Below are 18,141 nucleotides of genomic sequence, written 5' to 3' on the forward strand. Positions count from 1 at the left end.
TTTGAAGAGTTCAAAGAATAAATTGCAAGTTGCGATGAACTACATAAAAAGGTTCATACTCTGTCAAAATACAACTAATTGTTTGTATGGATTATTTATATTTTAAATAACTTTCTTACTGTGTTTGTATGCTTTGTTTTCATTTACCGTATTTAAAATTTTTTAGTTGATTGTCACAGGGTGACATCCAGATTGACCTACATTAAAAAATGGAACTTTAGTTTCATAGCTGGAAACCATTCTAATAAAGCAATTTGAGAGTCTGTTTCTGTCTCTTTTGCTCTTCCTTCAGACATTTGAATTTTTATTAGTTCTTCATTAATTATAATTCTTTGTTTCAGTAAATTACACCATGTTTGGGAAATTTCCAGTTTAAATGTAGTTTTTTTCTGGCTGAGATTACCAGGAATCATTTAAAATCTTTTAATAATTTATTCTTTTCTTTCAGTCTTAAGTCTTTTTACTCAGTATTTCAACAACTTGCAAGTTGAGCACACAAAATGTTTTTTTAAACGCTTCTTCCAGTGACTTATGTTTCTAGCCAGCAAAAAAGAATGCCATTAGTCTGTTAAGATTATCTGCTACTTCATGATTATAAGCATGGCCAATGCTTTCCTGGCTTTTTCTTTAGTCTATAGTTAATACTTCCTTTCCGTTCAAAGACTCTTCACATACAATAATGCGTACCATTTCATGAATTTTTTTATAACTCTTGGTGTAGATAATGTATCTATCCCAAGGGGATGATTTTGAGGAGAGACGCTTAAAAAAATGGAATACAGAAGTTGCTTTTCTACCTTCCATCAGCTGGTATTCAGGAAGGAATCCTCACTCATTTACAATACCTCTAGAGAATTATTTTTAGTAACCTTAAGGGAAGGAAATTCTGCCTCTCTGAAGTTAGTGTTCACAAATAAAACTGTGAAAAAATTGTCTCACTGGTACCAGGAGATAGAAAAATTTCAGTCAAACCATTTTATTAAAGCATTACATACCTGAATGATAAAGCCACAGTCCACAACATGTTAAATGAATGAACTGCAAAATGCTTTGAATAGATAAAAGTAAGGTAATCTGGCGCTGAAGATTCAAGTTGCGAATCTAAACTTAATAAATGGCAGTTTTTCTATTGGTTAGAATGTATTTGATTTGATTCCAGGAAATCTGAGCATAACTGGCTGAGATTATTAACAATTGAGTTTAAAAAGCAGCAGGTACTGTATATCCATTGTCAGTTTTACATTGATTATCCTTTCCCATATGAAGCAACCCCACCAGTGATAAAGACCGCTGAATATTGGTAGTTTGAACTGGATTCAAAGTCATGCATAAAATGAATTTTAGCCAGTTTCATTTAAAACAGTATAATAAGCTTCCAAGAGGGCACACCTTCTCTTAAATAGTTAATCCTCATGTGATCTGCTATATTTAAATAATGTAACGTAACTCATATGAAGTAAATTATGTTTTCTGTGTTATGTTAGTAAGCTAGTATTGATATTTTAAAGAATATGCATTAAGGTCGGAATAACTGATAAAATCATTGTTCTGAGTAGAAATGATGGTAGTGAGAGTTAAGAAAGTGCATAAAATCATGCTTCTTGTGATACTGCACAGCAGATATCCAGATTAAAAGTTCTTGTCAACAAAAATAACCTGAAATCGTTGGAAAATATCTTAATCGCTGAATCTCTCTCCTTTATATTGTGAATAATTGGATTTGCTAGGTACAGTAAAAAAAGTATCAGGCCTGCATTTATTAAAAACTAGAAACATAGAGGTTTAAATTTGCAAGTGAAAAAGGCATTAAAGCCCTATGCTATGGCCACTCCTTTTCCCATTGGTCAAAATATGTTTAAAATTAATCTTCTGAAATGGTGAACAAGTCTCATCATCTTCTCTCAAGTCTTCCGCCTTGTGCTTGACTTTTGAAAAGGGAAGATAATTGCTAGTTATCTTTGAATGCCTGATCATCATCTCTTGGCAGTGTGTCATAGTATTATCCCATTTAAATTGTTTTTCTTAAGAAAAGTAGACATTGAATTTGCTCTAAAACATCACACTGAAAATATTAACTTCCAGAAGACCTGATTTCATGCACTGAGATAGTGAGAAATTTATTTGATCTCTAAATATGTAGCTTGGGACCAGTTTCCTGTTTGAATCCTTTCAATGTTACGGTGTGTTCAGTGTCATCATTGTGTCCTCTTTCTGGATTGCAAAATTCTTGCTGGTTGTTTTAAATTTTGAAATAAAGTAAAATGTTGTGGCATCGTGTATATAAATTTCCAGGATTTGCCATTCTGTCATCTTTGGTACCTATAGTTTACAGCTTCCTTTCTATGTACTGATTTCTTTGAATGCCTTTGCAAAAATCTGATTGTTTATCTTACACGTTCAAGAACTTCCTTCACTTTTAAATGTATCCCTTACCTTGAAATTATTACTCATGTCACATTTATATTAATGCTAAAAATGTCAAATCTTTCAAAATTTTCTGTTTGGAAAACCCATATGCTCTAAAAATTAAAATATTGCCATCAAAAATGCCATTTCATAAAGATAAAAATGTCAATTTCATCTTTCGAATGGAGTGTTGAGTGAGTGAGCAGCAATAATTATGTGAATTCTGAGAATCACTCAGCTTAGGTCAAGCAATCACTTCGTTACAACAGTAACTGATATATTCATGTACATCACACTCCTTTTATTGGACCTTGATTGTATATCATTGAATAGCTACATTCCAGTGAATGTGCAATCAATTGACTAGTTGCAGAAAGCCAATATGTACATACGGCAAAACTGTCATCTGCAAAAGGTTAATACATTACAGTATAATGTAAATAGCATTGCTATTTGGATTGCTTAATGACAATGTTCAGGAGCTGTTTTTAATTTCTTTAAAAAGTCATACTACATTCCAAGAAGGATATTCTTTTCTGTGGTTAAATGCATTTATTGCAGAGGGGGAAAAGTTGTTTGATTAAAAAAATTCAACACATTAGTGTGACACACTTCGTGCAGCAATTTCAGTCATTTTTTTAAACCATTGACCGCAGGACAACAGGACATTTTGGCTAAAGTCATAAATAATATTCTTTCATAATTTATGTGCTTGGTGCAAGCTTCTGTAACTAATGTTGTGTTTTAGTTTGATAATTAATGGTTAGCCTACTATGTTGATATTATTGAAATGAGTTCTAAATTTTAAAATAGCTTCAGATTTCTTTTTCCATTTGTGTAGTAGTACATGCTCTTTTGTACATTTATTATCAGTATTGGTGTGATGGTAATGCTGAACTCGTAAGTTACTTAACTAGTTTTTTAACTTTGGAAAGTACATGTTTTAATTATGAATACTGTTTGTAAAAACTGAACATGCAAGAACAAACATATTTGAAATTGGAAATAGTAATCAAAACTGATTTTCTACTTAAATTAGGTAATTTATAAACAGATGTATATAGTATTGATATTTATTAAACATATAGAACTATATACTATAATATCAGTCTTAAGTATTTTAATTTAACATATTGTGTTTATAAATATCAAAAATTAATATTTCTCACTTTCTTTTTCATAGGTTGCCAATAGCAATTATGAATTTGCAAATATAAAGGTTTGTTTCTTTTTTTAACTTTATTTGGAAAATAGTAAATAAATTGCATGCTGAAAATCGTGAGAAATGTATGTTTTTGTAGATTACTGCTTAAGTGTTCATGTGTTGTTATGGAACTGTTTTGTGATCAGCTTAATCTTGTTGTGATAGTGTTAAAATTATGCTTTATCTATAGAATTGAATTTAATCCCCCTTCCCCCCCTTCTTTAGCACCAGAGTCAAATCTCACTTTTGTGTCCATATCACTTTTTAGATCTTGCAATCAAAGGTTATCATTATGCATTATTGTTAAAAAATAGTATAATGAATGTAAAAAAATGTATGGCAACACAAGTAAAAGGATATTACCACCAGATTTTATTACCATGTATTATTTTTAAAGAAATAACACAGCAAAGATTTAAAAAAGTATACCAACACTTAACAGTTCTATAGGGAATTCTAAAAATATGCTGTTCGTAAATATTTGGGAATTTTTCTGTTGAATTTTATGTGGCTGAAAGCACAAAGAAAGAAATGTTTAATAAAGTTAAAAAGACAAAGTTAGTAAAAAATAAAGGTTATAAAAATGAAATTTTAAAAAGTCCAAATTTTAACATTATGGACAAAGATCCACATTTTGACAAAAGTTTCACTTACCGGAGATCGTTACTGTGTGGAAGTTATCCTTCCCCATGTGCGTCTTTTCCGAGGTACCATTGGTCCCAACTTTGTTTTTATAGATGACAGTGCCCGGCAACGCAAGACTCATGTTGTTGAGATGCTTCTGGAAAGTGAAGATATCCACTGAACGGATTGGTCAACATATTCTCCTGTATTAAATCCCAATGAACAGGTATGGGATACTTTCGGAAAAGGCTCATTTTCCCCACATTGTCAGTTCTGACTATGGCAATTCCAGTTGTTTATTTTTTAAGTTGTGTGGTTTTTAGACTAATTTTCTTTTTTGTTCTGATTTCATTTTGTTGTCACATTACTTTCTCAGTCATTTTTTACATGGTACAAAGTGTTTTCTTCTTCAGTTAACCAATGTTATGGCATCTTTTTATTTGAAGACAAAAAATTAAGACTCAAAACTAATAGCCCTTTTGGGCTAAAAAGACTGACCAAAAATTGTTGCACAAGTCATCTTACTAAAAAAACATCATCATAAACTGACAAAAGACTGAAAAAAAATTATTGGTGGCACTTAATAGTGTATAAGGAATTTTAAACATATGCTGCTTTTAAAATTTTTGATGTTGCATAACTGAAGAAACTGATGTTTAATAATAAAAATGAGAAGGAAAAAAAGTTGTGAAGGCCATCTCATACCTACCAACTTTTATGAATTTTTCGTAATTTTTACGAAAATGCGTTTGTCTTTACAATTTTACGATCGTAATCCATTTTTTACGATTTTTTTTCCTTTTTCAAGTGTTTTTAGTGATTTTTGTCAAAATTTTAGAATTTTTTGCCAATTCAGCGATTTTTGCCAATTGCATCGTGTTTTACCGCCAACTACTGACTACTTCGAATCCAGTAACCTGCGGTTTCTCCCAACTCGCAGCTTAACCAGCCAATCCAAGAACTTGTTTCTCCCACTCTTTTCTTTGTGGTAATAATAATAAAAAATAATAATTTATTTTTATTTTATTATTATTATTTTTTTTATTTATTTATTTTTTTTTTATTTTTTTTTTTCACATGCTACGAATTTAACGTCGTCGTTACGAAATGAGTTTAAAAAAAAAAACCGTATTCTCAATATTTTCGGCCTGCCTACAAAGCCGAATTTCCAACAATTAAAGAATCCTTCAAAGGAAATAACTATGCATTTTGCAACATGTGCGTGTGTAACTTCATAATAAGTCACGGTGGGAAAAGCGACATTGTGAAGCATGTTAAGTCTAAAAAGCATGAAGTTAATGCTTCGGCTTCGACAACGTCAAAGAAAGTGGATGAATTTTTTTCAAATTCAGCTACGAATTCGGATGCCGATGTCATTTTGGCAGAGTGTTTGTTTACTGCATTCCTCATCGAACACAACGTGCTGCTAAGCGCTGCCGATCACGCCGGTCAACTTTTCAGACTGATGTTTCCCGACTCCAAGATTGCTCAGAAATATGCTTGTGCTCGCACGAAAACATCTTCTATTGTGAACGAAATTGCTTGCGATGCACAAAGTAAAACGATAGCTGCACTCCAGAATTCAGCATTTTCGGTGTCAATCGATGGCAGCAACGACAGCGATTGGAAGCTTTACCCCATTGTTGTCACATATTTCTGTGATGTTTCCAATGAAATTAAAACCTCATCTTTTGCGTCTACCATTGTTAAATGGAGATGCTACGGGGGAAAATATTGCCTCCTTGGTAATTAATGAGTTGAAACAACTTAACATCCCAATATCAAACTGCATTTCATTTGGTGCAGATAATGCTCTTGTCATGGTGGGTGATAAAAAGGGTGTAGTCACTTTCCTCAAAAAAGAACAAAACGAATTAATTGTTATTGCATGCCCATGCCACTTAATTAATTTGGCAGCAGAAAAAGCTGCAGCTGCTTTACCATTAAATATTGACCAGCTTCTGATTGATGTGTTTTTCTATCTGGAAAAAAGTGTAAAAAAGCAAAGAAAACCTAAAGAATTTCCAAGAACTGTGCTCTGGTGAAACGAGAAAAATTCTGAAACAGGTATGCACGAGATGGTTATCCTTAGGCAGAGCGCTAGGAAGGTTTATTGAACAGTGGGATGCATTGCTAAAATATTTTCACGAAGAGACCAAAACGAAACCACAGATCCTATGAAATTTGGTGGCATATAAGATTCCGAAAACCAACTTTGCTTCTAATCAAAATGCTTTAAAAAGGAAAAGCCAACACACAGAATCAAACCCTTTAAAAAGAAAATGCTTAGAAGACTCCTCAAAGGTCAACTTTGTTAAAGAAGTTCAAGGGAAGAAGAAACAGTCTTCTATTAGCCGGGAGGAAAGGATTTTCTATCTTCTTTCTTCGGATTTGAACAAAGCATATTGTAGTTTTGTGTTAAGTATCATTAAGATTTTTGAAAGTGTAAATACCCTTCTACAATCAGTTTCGCCAAAATCTCCCCTGCTTATCCAAATTCTTAATGATCTTTTGAAAGAACTTTATACTAAGTTTGTAAAACCGTCCGTTGTGAAAAACAGTGTGTTGATTCGTGTTGCCTATAATAGTTTGGCAAATCAAAAGGATGACAATGATCTTATAATTGGCAATCTAACCAGGGAACTTGTAAATTCTTTGAAAGATCATGAGAAAAAAAGAATTTTTTCGATGTGTTAGAAAGTACTTTTACTCAGCCATACATTGTAAGGAAGTTTCTATTGCAAAATGAAGTTCTTTTAAATGTTGAAGTGGCAAATTTGAAACAAATTGAAAATTCATCTTTTGAAAAGATTCCTTTTTTTATTGATAAATTTCCATTTTTGTTAACAATTAAAGAAAATGAATGCCATAATGATGCTTTAGATGAACTACAGAACCAATTTTCTGCTGCACAGTTTGAAGACTTTGCCAGTTCTAGAGAAGATAGACTTGATGTCCTCGTTGGTACCTTAAAAAGAATAAAAAGAGCTGATGGAACACCAAAATATGATAGACTAGCAAGAGTTTTATGTGCTATTCTCGTAATTCCGCACGGTAATGCTGGGTGCGAGAGTCTTCAGTGTTGTGAAGAAAAACAAAACTATGTTTCGTTCTTCAATTTCACCAAAAACTCTAGAAAACATTTTAATTGCTAAATGTTATGAGGAAACTAATTGTTATGACAGGAAATTTTCCAAAGAATTTTTGGCTAAAGCCAAAAAATGCACTCTAAATTCATTGCAATAATTTTTTTGTGTAACATTAAGTTCTTGTTTTATGTTTCCTAATAAATTTTTTAGTTACTACTTAATTGAGATTTACTAATGTAAGTACAATTTTCTTTTTTCTTTTTGTATAAATTGTTATTTTTTTAATATTAAAGCATGATATTAATTCTTCGTGTTCTTCTGAATTTTGGAGAAATCTTCTGAATTTGGGGAAGAAATCTTCTGAATTTTTATCTTTAGAGGTTTGCAGTTATGCCATCTTGTTAAGAAAACTGAATATTGTTTTGATAAACTGAGAAAAGGCTGAAAAAATAAAAAATGTATAACATTTAACACTCAATCTGGAATTTTAAAAAAAATTATGATTTTACTGTTTGAATTTTATGAGGTGTAAGCATGAAAAAAAAAGAGTATTTATAATGAAGTTAAGACAAAAAGTAGTGCCTTAGCAGGAAGAAATCCAAGAGCAAATTGATAAATTGCAAGTTTGCCAAGAGTTTAAAAAAAACCTTAACAAAAATCCTCTTGTGTGATGTTAAAATCTAAACGCCTTCAGATTTTCTAAATGTTATATAATATTTATTGTATACATATTTCATTGGTAGACCCCTAGAATCATTTTATTTAACTAATTTTATGGAATTGTGCTTGTTAAAACGTACAATGAGTCAAAAGTAACAAATTATGTGGTGGTTTTTCTAAGAGCTGTAGTCAAATTTAAAAATAAATGAGGGATTAAAGCTAAGTTGTATCAGTGAGCTAGTCACAGAAATTATTTATTGCTTATGGAAACTATAAATATGCAATTTCAGTATTTTGAAAAGTTTCAAATACAAAGGTGTATGTTATAAGGTATAAGTAATTTGTTTCAGGGGAGGGGGTTCTGGGGGATTGTAATTTTCATCAACAAGTCATTTAAAATAAGTCTTTTCTATTTATAGCTATAAACATGTCTGAAATTAATACATGTGTCATTGAAATTAAAATGCAGGTTAGGGAATTCAAATTGTTTATTCAGAAAATATCTGTAATGAGAGAATTTATTTGCAAGTAAACCATTCTGTAACATTTTGCTGTGTAACTTTGTATTTAAAATGAAAATCATGTTTTTTTCTTTCAAATCATATTTAAGTTTTATAATTGTTTTGTGGGTTATAGTGTATGCATTGCATTTTTTAAATTTGCATAAATTGTAATAAAACTTTTTTTTAAAATATTTTAGCGTCCAGAAAACCTGCTGAAGTTATACACATTATCAGATGAACCAGATAGGCGTTACTTTCTTGATAAACTAATTGTATTTAATGAAGATAGGGGTAGTCCCATCACCCAGTGCCCTACTATAAGCAAGCAGCCTCTGGATGTTTTTCGAGTCTACCTTACTGTTAAGGAACGTGGAGGATTTGTAGAGGTACATCTTTCTATTGCATTGTTTGATTTGTTATGTATTTTTAAGAGCTTGTGTGGTTATTTTCGCTCTAGCAGCCATAAATTCTGCATTAGTAAACTGATAATTATTCTTTTGTTTCATCATAAACAGTAGCTTAAAAATGTATGTACAATGTGTGCACCGCCCAACTGGTAAAGTTGTTAGCGTCGCTCACTGCCATACCAAAGGGCACGCATTCGAATTCCAGAGAAGGTATGGATGTTTATAAATGTATAGTGTCCATGCAGCACTGTAAATATGCGGTGATCCAAAAGTCCTCTCGAGAGGTTGGTGGTAGGTTAAGAGGTGTCAGAGACCCTTACTTACAGAATGCTTTTCTAATGTACATATACTATGCTGCATTTATGATAGTTAAAAGTTTTAACTGTCATAAATGCTTTGGCTAAGTGCGGCATTCTATATCATTTAAAATATCTGTGTTCTATGGCAATTCTGACTTGCCTCTGCATGATTGTACTAAATGCTGGGCCAAAGGGTTGATTCTTTGGCTGCTTGCAGCTGAAACCAGAAGTTATATAGTTATATTTGCTTAGCTTTGAGAGTATGTTTCTCAGCCTTTATTTTCACAATTATTTGCTTAGAAATCATGGAGCTTTTAAAGAATTTAATAGTAGGTAGTGTAAGCAAAGATCTTAGCTTATGAATTTACAGCATCTGAACCAGTAATGTAGCTGTGGTTTTATTTATTTGATTATGGCAGAGTACTTGAGAGGTATTGTATACCCAATCTCACACCAGTTTTTTTTTCCCATAGAGCAACAAGTTGATAAATCGGAACTGCAGGCACAGTGGAGCTAGCTGACACAGGGAACTGACTCTGTTTTCTCAAATAAACCCCAGTGGGAATGGCCATTTAGAGTGCTAGAGGGGCATCAAGCGGAATGCCCCTTCCCCCTTTTTTTTTCCTCTCTGGATGTGTAATTTTACGGACAGTGACCTGATTAATGTGCAGACTGAAATGTCATCTAGATGTAATTTTTTTTCCCTAATATTAGCTTGCTATTCCTTTGATATGTTTGTTTTTTAATGCTGCTTTGTCTCAGCTTGTAAAATAGAAACTTAGTTTTGTACTTTTTTTGTTGTTGCTTTGGCGATAAATAACTGAATGAGATATATTTAAAAGTTAGGATGCAAATTAACTTCAGCACCTTTTTTTGTCAATAATCGTAGAAAAATATTTTATATCATCATCTTCACAATCAGATGCGGGGCCCACCAGCGGCCGAGCGGTAAAGTCGCTGAGCACTGGTAGTTCGGTCCGAGGTTCGAATCGCGCGAACGGGCTGGCTGCATGGGCGTTTTCGTGGTTTTCCCCATGTGTAACGTGTATACGAGCCAGTTTCCCTTAGAAAGTCCTCCACGAAGGCATCCCTCCTCTTAGGCAGATAGCCCTAGTTTGCTTTGCCATAATTAAATACGCACACACACACACACAATCAGATGCATTCATGTAATTGCTGCATATTCTATGTGTTGACAATATCTACTCTTCATTATCTGTGCAGTCATTCTTTTGTTGATAGAATAATTAATTCTGTGCAGATATCGATGAAAATTGCATTCCATTCCTTCATATTTTTCTGCGTAGGAGTGGGACAGGAAAATCACATTGGATTCTTTTATATTTTTATACAATGCAATGGGACGGGAGACCATTTTTCTATATTTCCCCCATCATATGCACTATCTAAATATAAATTCAATTTAAAAGTATCATCAGCTGTAATTTTTTCAAGTAAAATAATTTTTTTTCTCTGAATCTAAGAACTAAAGATCTAGGCATTCACACTGTTGAGCTCTGGTCATTATATGAGGTCACAAAGCCAGTTTAAGTAGCATAACATCTAGTATGCTTCCCTAAAGAATTTTTTTGGCATTGTTACCATCAAAAGGGATGACCCAGCCTTTCTTTTTTCTTTTTCTTTTCTTTTCTTTTTTTTTTTTTTTTTTTTTTTTTTTTTTTTTTAGCCCTGGCTAACTTATCATTTCTGTCACATTATATCTGTTTTTGTGTGTGTGTGTATTTTAAATGCAATTGCATTTATTTTTGTTCTGTGTTTTAGATAGCAGATTCTTCATTTAATAATTTGGCTGATAAATGTTCTAATGTGATTTCTATTTCATCAATTGAATCTTGTTCTAAAATTTCAATATTATTTTGCGAGAGCAGATAAAATTTTCAAAATTAATCATGTATTTGCTTATCCACTGTGTTCATTATAAAAGCAAGATTTTCTATTTATGTGTGTAGTATTATCAAATTCTTCATTAAAACTGTGCTTGAAAAATTCTTGTAATGAACTATTTTAGTATCTCTTTCACAAACTGTACACAAGTTACAGCGTATCAAATGTATCTTCAGAGATTAAAAGGTATATCATTATTTTTTTTTTCAATTGCTAATACTGTATAATCTGCTGTATTTCTACATGATTTTTCCTCCAGAACATAAACCACCAATTTTATCTTTGCAAATCGACATATCAAGCAAAAAATTTAGTTTTAATATTGTTATTATGTAAAACATGCATACAACAAAGCTGTATTGATCTTTGAAATGAGTTATAATATTTGTGTTAAAATGTTTCAATCATTTGATATGTGGTAAAATTATACATCTATAGCTTTCCCCATGTGTTAGTGAGTGGTAGCTGTTCTCTTTAGAGATATAATTGGACATCAGGAGTAAATAATGTGGTTAACCACTTCATCGTTTCCCCCAGGACAGACTTTTTGGTTTGAAAAGTGTTGTCAGTACTTTTGAATCATTTCAATAAATCTAGTATGAAGTGCAGTATGTATGTGTGTTGTATCTAGTATTAGGGTTAAAAGCTACTGGCAACATTTTCATAATCAACGAGATTTATCTCGAGGGAAAATGGTGAAGTGGTTAAGAAGTCACTACACTGTGTGATTGAACATTTTAATCATTAACTGTATTAAACACTTTTCAATCCAGTCTTAAGTCTTAGCATTTCAGGTTTATTTAGAAATACCGTAGCAGAAATATTGTTTATGAATAATGGGTTTTTATTAATTTCTTTTGTAGACTGGGCACTTTTTATATATATATTTCCTTTTAGACACATTGCCCTGTTTTTTTTTTTTTTTAAATGGGTTATATACCTATTTCTTATACAATGCAAAGTGTTGTTGGGACTTGAATGATTCCGGAAATTTTCACATTTTAAATCACCAGTTTAAATCTAGTAAGTTGGCATGTAGACATCGCAACATTGGGCTTCACTTTCTGTTAATCAGAAAAAAAATGCAAACAACTCACAACCACTCAAGTGCAAAGAGTGTGATGCTTGTCAACATCGGCACATCAATCAATGTCGTTGATCATGTTGCCACTGTCTAAGCCAGCAGGTGTTTGAAAGCAACATAATAAAATCTCAGTGGAGAGAAAAATAGCATTTCACACACATCTTCCTTTTTAAAGGAATTATATCCCCCATTGTTAAACTTAAGGGGGAGGGAGGTCTGATGGTCCTGTTATTAGATCACTTTGGATTTCAAACTTTTTATTTTATGCTTTTACTTGTTTCTTGTATTTTCTGTACAATAATAGGTAAGACTTAAAATTTCTGTGATGTTGTGAGTTATTGTATTGTTATACTAAGTGAATTTTATTGTCTAACTGTTGCTAGTTTTAAATACAAAAATAAATCATTCCCTTCAACTAAATGGTCTTTTTGATTTTATAGTTTTACATTTTGCTATTATACTAATATGTTTGTAGAAAAGCAGTGTTAAATAATTAGTATAATAACTCAACTAACATTAGCCTAATAACCTACTATTAATTAGCATATATGCAGACAAAGCCTATTAATTAGCCTAATAACTCAACTATTTCATTAGTGCACCATTGTGGAATGTGTGTTCAACAGTTCTCAAAGTAGTTATAAGTCTTAGAGTGTAAAAGTGTTTAAATCTTAAGAAAACTAGATTATTAACTAGCTAGTTTCATTGATTTCTATTGTATTTCTTAATTTAACATGTACAAACTTGCTTTATAGGCATACTAGTAGGCGAGTGGATATGAGGACTTGAAATTCGGTAGTTAAATGTTCTATTTCCACATCAGAGTTGCTGCATGTAAAACCTTACCTGTGTGTGCTTGAATAAAAGCCATTTTTCTTCAAAAGCTGTTCATGAATGTACTCGTAGGGGAAATAGTTATCAAAAATATTGCCTGAAATAAATAATTCAATCTAACTTGACTCTTAAAATTTACTTTTAAGATATTATTGAAATGGAATAGACCACATTTAGGCATGGTTTTTCAGGAGATTGTTAATCCATGTTATCTTCACTGAAATTTATCCTAGTTTATTGATTAAAAGATTTTTTTTCTTTTGTTCTTAAGAGTTTTGAAAAGAGCAGATCAATCCAAAATTTGTTTTGTTTAATGTGTTTGTCTAAAATGTGATAAAGATATGTTTGTGGTTATAGGCCTTTTATTCTCTTCCTTGAATCACTGCATTTATTGCTCTCTGACCGTGTTGATTGGCTGTAATACAATAAAGATTAGCATTAAGACTGGTGCCTTACTTCTATTTTTTATATAAATTTATATTTTGTTCTTTTTTTAAATTATTGTGTGTTTGGTGCAGTAGCTTTCCACTATTAAGCATATGTTATTAAAAGTTCCTCATTTTTCATATTCTGTGTCACTTTTTTTTTTTTAGGTAACAAATGCTAAACGATGGAAAGATATTGCTGGTGCTATTGGTGTTGGAGCATCATCTAGTGCTGCATATACCCTGCGTAAGCAGTACATGAAACTTTTACTGCCATTTGAGTGTAAGTTTGATCGAGGTGGCGTTGATCCTCAGCCTATCATTAATATGGTTGAAGCTTCATCTAGAAAGAAAGGCAAAAATTCAACAACTACAAGTTATGGTAAGAATTTATAAAAAAATTGTAATAATTCTTTAGCTTTGCTTAAGTACCTCAGTCATGCAAACGTCAACTGTTTAATGATGTAAATGTTATCAGATTTCTTCATGATGATATGACTGGGAAAGAGGCAATACATTTTCGTGTTTTATTATGTGCAGCATGATGCAAAAATATTAGGCTAGGCAAAATATGATGCATGATGCAAAAATGTTAGTTATCTTTTTTTATCATGTCTTGTGTTTCGTTTAAGGAAAATGAGAAACAAACATTGTAAACAATACAATACTTTATGGACAGGAATTAGAAAAAAATTACATTTTATTGAAATTCAGCTTTAATAACTGCTTTTAATCTCTGGTGTTATAATTTTTTTTTTCATGAAGTTTTACTTAAAATACGTTTCATACTTACTATATGTATTCCCAAATGTTTTCTTCTACTGTAATTTAAAAAAAAAAAAATCTCTGTATCTTCAGTATGACAGGGATACGAGTTCTGTATGAACACATTTGAGTCATCCTGCTGAGATAATTTTTACAGAGCTTAGAGATATGCTTCAAGTCCTTTCATTATTGATGACAATAACTTCAGTTAGTATGACAGTGTGTTGTACAGTATGAAGACTTTTTATGGTACATCTTCTGATACACTTTTTTGTTATTTTCCTTACATCACTACCAAGTAAGCGTATTGTCGCCATCATGTTTACATATGCATTGAAGAATGAAACAAATAAGTTGATGTTCTGTTGTTGAACCTGTTTTTTTTTCTAAGATCTCCAGTCTGCATATTTTGTAGCATCCTCTATGCATTTTGTTAAGTTTAACTTATAATAGATGATTTCCTGTTCTATGTAAATCCATTTTGACAGTTTTCTCGGAACAGCGAATATGGATTTTTTTTTTTTTTTTTCTGTAATATGTCTGTTCTCATCTTTACATTAATTTATCAGATTTAAATTTTTGTGCTTCATGTTAATTAAACAACAAAACTTAATTGTGTCATAAACTTTCTTTAGTCATATTTTTTCCTTCTCCCCCCCACCCCCCTTTTTTTTTTTTTTTTTTTTTTTTTTTTTTTTAATTTCCAGTTTGTACTTGTCAAGCTTACACAGCATTTAATGTCAAAAGGCAATTCTAAAGACTTTGGTATTTGTTTTATTTCAAAAATTACTAAGCAAAGTTAGTGCTGTTTCTATAAATTCGTCCATATAACTCTGATTCCATTGAGAAAATCATTCTGCTTTTCTCATCAAACATGATAGATAAAAATTAATTCTTTTTTTTTTAATTACATTGTATTTTAGTTTAAAAATAAGACATTTATTTACTCAGTTGTAGCTACAAGGAAATCATAGTGAAGATTATAACATGTAATTTAAAAAAAAAAAAAAATATTCTCTTATACTTTTGCATGTTACTGTTAATTTTGACTGTATGCAAATTCACTTTGAGATTACTTTTTGTGGAACGAGAGCAAAATAAATGTATAAAAATTAACATGCACTACCCAGTTAAGGATTTACCTGTTTGAGGGACATGTTTGTGTATCTGATATGTAGTAGTCCTACTAATGTTGTTTATGGAGCAAGTTGTGTTAATACTGTAGCTTCTGTTTAATCATTTGTTGATATAAATGTATCAGTGATATTTTTTAAAGTATCCAGTAACGTTTCCATTTTATGTTTCAATAGAAATGTGAGTTGTAAGTAAGGACATGTCAGTTATGTGTTTATCTCTCTTCCTTTTCTTGATTAGGAAATCAAAATCATTATAATCAAGCTTATCCACAGCCAATGGATAGGTACCATACTGGCTATCCTGGATCTTATCCATCATCTCGATATTCCTGTAACAATGTTATGGATTATCAGTGTACTTCAAATGCCGTACATTACCAACAGACAGCTACGTCTCATACTGCATCTCATAACACTATGCCTGGTCAAAACCAGTATAATCAGTATTCTCATAGCACACCATCAAATTATGGGTATTATCAAGGAAATAATTCTGCCACTTCTCCCATGTATAATAATGTGCAGAATAATATTAGCAATAATATGTGTAGATATGGAAATAGTGCCGCCTCATCCCCAGTGCCTCAAGAGCAAGGATATTATTCTCATCAGTATTCACCTCAGCATCAAGGACAGAGCATTCAAGATAACGGATATGGAAGTTCTGGAGGATGTTCCATACAGGAAAATCTTCCTGCAGCTGCTGTGAATCAAGCATCAAGTGAGTGTGAGCAACGTAGCCCTTATTCCATAGTCAGCAATGCAACAGGTATATCACCTCTAACATCTGAAAATACTCAGCATCAGAAGTCAATAAATGAAAGCTATGGAAGTGCAAGTGCCACAGCTGTCACTGTAACCAACTCCACTTCTGAGGCTCTACCGGATGCAAAGTTATGCTATAACAATAGTTATACTGCAACTCCTAAACCAAATGTACTAGACCAGAACTCATTAGCTGCTAAAAACTGCAATCATGTAAATGCCATATCACAGTCATATCAACAGTCTGCAGCTCCTGAAAGGTAAGATGATAAATAATAATTAGAAATTTTGAGTTTATATGTAAGGTTAGAGGTGGTTGTCTTCTGTATATGTGCTGCCGAGTTTGTTAATTCTTATTCGCACTACATAGCATTTTTTGTTTCACAGACTTTTCGGAATACTTAAGTAGTAAATGTAGTAATTTCGTTTATTATTATCTTAGTAAGTAGTAAAGTAACATTAAGATCAAATATAATAACTGCCCACCTAGTAAATACAAAAAGCCACCGAGTATTTTTCGGTAAAATATTGTTAAAATTTAAGTTGTTAAGAGCACTGTAGATATTTATGCAATCAGCAGCTTTTATGATGTGCAAAACCAGTGTTCAACTAATCCAGAAGATTTGTCAATCTTGCTTTCGATGTTTTTTTTTTTTTTTTTTTTTTTTTTTTTTGGGTATGTAATAAGATTTTTGCAGTCATAATCTTTTTCCTACAGGTCATCAATTAATGGCATATAAGTATGTCATAAGAATTTGTGTGTATCTAAATATAGGTTGGTCACAGCTTTTTAAGTATGGTAGAGCATGTCAGTAGTGCAATTGTGTTGCCTGTATTGCAGTTGATAGTCCAAGTTCTTCATACTTCTGTATTTTCATGACCACATTCCACCACAAATAATATTACAAAAATTACTACAGCTGCAATTCTAGCACCCTTTAAGAAATAGGATCTGTTTAAGGCCTTTCCATCCTTTGCTTTTGGTTTTAAATTCACTGTAATCACAGATAAAGAGTGATATAAAGCAATAGTGTGAAGTTTCTTATTGTTGCCAACAGGTATGTCTGCTGAGTTTTGTTTTTTTGTATTAGAAGTTTTAATCATTTATTACTTACGGAAAGGCTATGTTAATTCTTTCTGCAACTTGTCTTTTAAGCTCAGAAATACTATTAGTGTGAAAGAAACAATTAAAATCTGTCTGCTAAAGATGCATTAATGAAGTTACTCTGCTTGATCAAAATTAAGGGATATTGACAAAAATAATGCTGAACTGATAGTTATTGTAAATTGATTGAAAACAATTTGTGCAAAAACATTTTTTAACATTAATTGCCATGTGTGTCAATTGGTTAATTTTAAAAATTGAATTTAAAGTCAGTTTTGGGGGAATTTAACCCTCTGAGCAGCCAGGGTATTCGGTAAGAAAGCACAAATTTCCCAAAACTCTCTGAAAACAAATTTTTTTTTTTTTTAAATTTTAATGTAAAAACTATCGTGGCATTTCATACCCGGATTTGTGTACTTTTGATATTTCCTTAATTTCTTTGACATATTTTAATATGCATGTATATATACATTCTTATAGATGTCACAAAAACTATTCTAGGCCGTATATATACGGCCTTGCCGCTTAGAGGGTTAAAAATGATGGGTAAATGATCTCTCATTTTACAGTGCATGATGCGAGGTTTCTATTTCCATTAGCAGCCATAATATTAAAGAAACAAAAAAAATCTTTACTATTACGATTGCTAATGGAAATAGAAACCTCCCATCTTGATTTCATGGAATTTACAACAGTGTTTATCAGGCTGTACGAAATTGCATAACACTCTTCTGAAAATGCTTGTTATTAATCCTTGGTGGTGCAGGAAAGCATTTAGCATACTTCGGGATGCCTAAAGTGTGTCCTCAATGAGTTTCAGTTTTATTGAATAATGTGGATAATATACTCAATGGATACTTCAATTTCTAAGTATTTTAACACCAGAGATGCTTGGTGCCAGTAAACCTTTCCAGTCATTAACAAAGAATC

General features: G+C 31.8%; 1 protein-coding gene across 6 annotated transcripts in view; it reads left to right on the top strand.

Annotated features, from left to right (window-relative positions):
* The window catches only part of LOC118181800 (trithorax group protein osa-like), a 306,313-nt gene that overhangs the window by 259,686 nt on the left and 28,486 nt on the right, over window positions 1-18,141 (top strand). For all 6 annotated transcript variants that reach the window (XM_085809212.1, XM_035350992.2, XM_035350994.2 and 3 more), the window contains 4 exons: window positions 3,590-3,625; window positions 8,684-8,872; window positions 13,609-13,822; window positions 15,580-16,366. In XM_085809212.1, the coding sequence (XP_085665338.1) occupies window positions 3,590-3,625; window positions 8,684-8,872; window positions 13,609-13,822; window positions 15,580-16,366 (1,226 nt within the window). The remainder of the gene's footprint in view (window positions 1-3,589; window positions 3,626-8,683; window positions 8,873-13,608; window positions 13,823-15,579; window positions 16,367-18,141) is intronic.

The sequence above is a fragment of the Stegodyphus dumicola genome, chromosome X2, assembly GCF_044657685.1.
Source record: "Stegodyphus dumicola isolate Sdum_Otavi_A_Nest chromosome X2, ASM4465768v1".
NCBI classification, from domain to species: Eukaryota; Metazoa; Arthropoda; class Arachnida; order Araneae; family Eresidae; genus Stegodyphus; species Stegodyphus dumicola.